Raw genomic sequence first — 4,257 nt, 5'->3', positions numbered from 1 at the left:
TATATGAAATTTGTTTGTTGCAAAATTCGCAACTTCCAAACATTTGAAATTCAGGCCAATTACAATTTAGTTTACAGCCAAAAATTTAATATTCTGGGTATCCTAATGACCTTCCAATAGGGGGAATTTTCTCTATTTTAATATATTGTATAAGCTATTGTAGAGTGGGATAGTCTTCAAGTAGTTGCCTCATGTTACGTGCCTACTTAACGTGGGATGAAAAAGTATTAAAAATGATAGATTTTGGTAGGATAATTCAAGAAATCCTAAGCATTCATAATTAAGGGTAATTCGAAGAACACTAAACCTTCCAAAACAACTATTAGAGTTGAATAATAAACTTCTCTGATTGCTTTATTCCTCAAGCCCCAGGCTTTTATAGTCTTACAAGACTTCAGCTATTAGAATTAAACAATTGAGGCACAAATAAAACTCCTACTACTAAGTGAACTATTACTACTAAAAGAGACAACAAGCTACCTCTCTGTTTATGCTACTGGAAGTCTAGGAAATAGAACCTACAACTAGAATTCTAATGAAAGTAGCTAGAAATAGAAACCATAAATGTAATGAAACTAGAAGACATCTTGCTGCTTGTTTATTCTGAGGACTCTGGAAAGAGTCCTCATCCCTTTGCACTCCATTAGACCCGTAACACCTCACATCAAATTAGTTAGTCTATTTGGGAGGTTCTGAAAGCAATGGATTAAAAAAAAAGGGTTTATGGGTGTGTGCTAATTTGTGTTTATAAGCATGGTCTTTCCAAGTCTTATGTGATTGAAATATCAGAACTATTAGGTCTCACTGCCCAAATTTCGAAATATGGTTATAGGTTCTCAAATTTGGGTTTTTGGATATTTACAAATTGTTTAATGAAGTAGTGAGGGTTTGCTTTCTTCTCACAGGAATCCCTTGGATTTCACAACAATGGCTACGACATCTGTTTTACCTGTTGATTTAAATGCATATATACTCAAGGTATTCCTCAGAACACTTTTAAATAGAATCCTTGAAATTAGTTACCTGTTAACATTACTAGAGTTGTGGCACTTCTTGATTCAGATGGAACTAGACATTGCCCACTTGGCAAAAGTTGCTGGAGATTATAGTACTGCAGAGAGCTTCTTGAACGCTTCTCGAGCCAGACGGAAGGCAATAAAATTTGTTTTCTGGAATGCAAAGATGGGACAATGGCTTGATTACTGGTTCAATGATAGTACATGTGAGGTATAGTCTCGATACAAAAGTTTGTGGTGTCTGAAGTTACTAATTCTTCAGCACTTCTCCTGATTCTTCGTTTTGATACTTTTAGGAACCTCAAACTTGGGAAGTTTGCAACCAGAATCAGAATGTATTTGCTTCAAACTTTGTTCCTTTGTGGGTTGAGTCATTCTACTCAGGTTTGTTACTCTTAATGCCCAACAGGAATGGGTTTACAAATGTGCTAAATGGTATGATTGGCTGTTCAAGCATGGCTAATCAGGCTTGGGTTGGGGACCTGGTTGAACTTTATGATGCAAGCTTGAGCTCCATACAAGCTCAGCTGTCCCAGTCCAAATGGGGCTCATGTTGATAAACTGAATCTTCTTTTTGGAGCTAAGTTTGTTCGTATCTTGGTCTAAATAAATATGAGCCCATTGATAAGTCTAGAACTCTTGATAAGTTGAAGAAGGTTTTATTTGAAAGTGAGATAGAGTCCAACCAAACATAAGCGCTTTACAAATCATTTAGATTTCAAGTCATAGTTCTGACCTCTTACTTCTGTGGCCTCAATCAGTGACTTGAACAAACCATGGATGTGGACAATGTATTTTGCTCTAAGTTAATATTGGTATGTGAATTTATAAGCATGGATTGTTCTGTTATTAGCTGAATGGCACAGACCTCTTTGGTTCACCATATTTTAGTCACAACTGAGTTGTCTCTTGCTCCTCTGATAGCTAAAATTAGAACTTTTAACTCAGGTCAGATTGCTTAGGCTAGTGAATGTGCATAGCTGGAGCTGTTCATGAGCTTGGTTTTTCTGAACCATATACATAACTGACAGATGATAATGTGAAGGACAACATTGTTTTTTGTTAGAAATTCCAGAGCCTATCCCATTTTGTGTTGACTTGTTTAATAGGTTACTAGCATTGATCCCCAAGTAAGGGTACAGATGTAACTGCAATCAATGACAGGAAGCAGGTGCACTCTTTCCACAATTCCTGTAGAAATAATACTTCCTGGGAATGAGGTTATGTTGGTTTGAACTGCTGAGATAGACAAGGTTTGAGCCCAAAGTGAGGGGAAGTGTTAAAGTATTAATAAAATAATTAAATTATCCCTTCCGATAAGCTTAAGTTTTTGGAATAAGTGATAATTTAATATGGTATTAGAGCAGAGATCTTGAGTTCGACTCTTATCTCAGTCATTCATCTCCCATTTCAATCAAATATTCCATATGTTGGACCCTATCTATTAAAAAGAGAGTTTGAACCCACACGTGAGGGGGAGTGTTAAAGTATTAATTAAATAATTAAATTTACCCAACCTATAGACTTAAGCTTTTGAAATAAGTAGTGATTTAACACAGGGCACCATGAAAGAATAATTTTATCCCCTTGCTGAGAATTATTATGAAGTGTTCATCGAGTGTATTTCCTGGATATAAATAAATGAAATATATTGCTTCATTTCAAACTTTGAATGCACATTACTTTTGCGACATTTACTTGTACCATTTTTTGTTGCACATTGATGAATACTAAGAATGCTTGTGTGGTTTACATAGATGAAGATCCTTCTCTGGTGGAGAAAGTCTTGAGAGGCTTCCAAAGTTCTGGCCTGCTTGGTGCTTTTGGGATTGCAACTTCTTTGAAAAACTCAGGACAACAATGGTTAGTACTGGTTTAATTCATCGTCGCTGGATCTTTATGTGGGAAAAGATTTAGATTCATTGCAAATCAAAGAGCGAAAGGGGGGGGAGGTTTGTCTAAAGGGGAGGAGGAAACATTTGCATATTACAATACCTTTTTGTCTTTAATTTAGTAGCCCATGACCTTATTCAACTTGTACAATAGGGACTTTCCAAATGGTTGGGCCCCACTTCAACACATGATAGTTGAAGGTCTAGCTAGATCTGGATCAAAAGAAGCAAGGTCATTGGCCGAAGACATTGCTGTGAGGTGGATCAGAACCAACTATGCTGCCTATAAGAAAACAGGCACAATGCATGAAAAACATGATGTGACCAAGTGTGGAGAATTTGGAGGTGGTGGAGAATACGTACCCCAGGTATTCGTTAAACTTTTTTGGAAAGAATGTTTGACGAGTAATGCTATTTAGTAGAATGTTATATGACTGTCATACAATTGAGATAATGTGGCAATGAAAATCAACCCTTAATATATAAATTTTTTATAAAGTGTTGATCCAATGACTGATTTTCACTATTACATTATCAAGTTGTATGACAATCATACAACAGCCTACAAAATAGTAATATTCATGTTTGATTGACACGGATTGCTTGCTATTATGAACGTTCATGTTACATAAGAAATGGTCTATCTGTTGCATTGCAGACTGGTTTTGGCTGGTCAAATGGAGTTGTTTTGGCTTTTCTGGAGGAGTTTGGATGGCCTCAAGACCGAACAATACATTGCTAGTGATCTCGGAGTTTGCAAGCATAGACATATTGCTATTTGCCTCACTAGCACATTTTTAATAACTAGGCTTTTCCTTGCAGGAAGCTAGCCAGTAGATAAAAGCATGGCAATAAATTACAGTGATTTTATTTCATAATCTTGAATTCAAGACATATATGCTAATGAGGAGACTGAATCAAAATTCTCAAAACTTATTCATGAATTCCATATTCCACCCACTACCAGTGGAAAAATTCAAAATTCATGATTTCCAATTTATTCAAATAAAGGGCACCCTACCTTTTCCATATCTCAATTTCCAAAACCATAGAGTAATGCTAGACCTATAACCCTTTTACAACTCTCCCCTTTTGTTCGAACGAGACAATGCGACTTGGCATTGTCACGTAAGGCACTCGAAAAAATTTACCAAACGAAATGAGAGAGTTGTAAAAGGGTTGTACGTCTAGCATTACTCAAAACCAAATAGTCAACTTCCTTATCTCATTAGCTCAACAATTTTCCCCTTAAAAAGTTTCCATAGGCCCCAAAAATTAACTGTTGCAGCCTAATCCACAACCATATCCGCTTTCATTTGTAGGTGGAGTTTTTAAAATTTTGATCAATG

At 36.2% G+C, this 4,257-nt stretch overlaps 1 protein-coding gene across 1 annotated transcript; it reads left to right on the top strand.

Moving 5' to 3' along the window:
• Positions 1–909: 909 nt before the first annotated feature.
• On the top strand, positions 910–3,941 carry LOC133854489 (probable trehalase). Its single transcript, XM_062290720.1, has 6 exons — positions 910–978; positions 1,063–1,227; positions 1,313–1,400; positions 2,774–2,879; positions 3,063–3,276; positions 3,567–3,941. The coding sequence occupies exons 1-6, from the start codon at positions 928–930 to the stop codon at positions 3,648–3,650; spliced, it is 708 nt and encodes a 235-aa protein (XP_062146704.1). The 5' UTR covers positions 910–927; the 3' UTR covers positions 3,651–3,941.
• The last annotated feature ends 316 nt before the right edge of the window (positions 3,942–4,257 follow it).

Source organism: Alnus glutinosa, chromosome 13 (assembly GCF_958979055.1).
Source record: "Alnus glutinosa chromosome 13, dhAlnGlut1.1, whole genome shotgun sequence".
In the NCBI taxonomy this organism is placed as follows: Eukaryota; Viridiplantae; Streptophyta; class Magnoliopsida; order Fagales; family Betulaceae; genus Alnus; species Alnus glutinosa.
The sequence above is the reverse complement of the archived record's forward strand: the minus strand, read 5'-3'. Positions and strand labels throughout refer to the sequence as shown.

Coding starts and splice junctions, on each gene's coding strand:
- LOC133854489 (XM_062290720.1), top strand. CDS start 928: ATGGCTACGACATCTGTTTTACCTGTTGATTTAAATGCATATATACTC. Junction 1,228..1,312: donor TCAATGATAGTACATGTGAG/GTATAGTCTCGA, acceptor TGATACTTTTAG/GAACCTCAAACTTGGGAAGT. Junction 2,880..3,062: donor AAAAACTCAGGACAACAATG/GTTAGTACTGGT, acceptor CTTGTACAATAG/GGACTTTCCAAATGGTTGGG.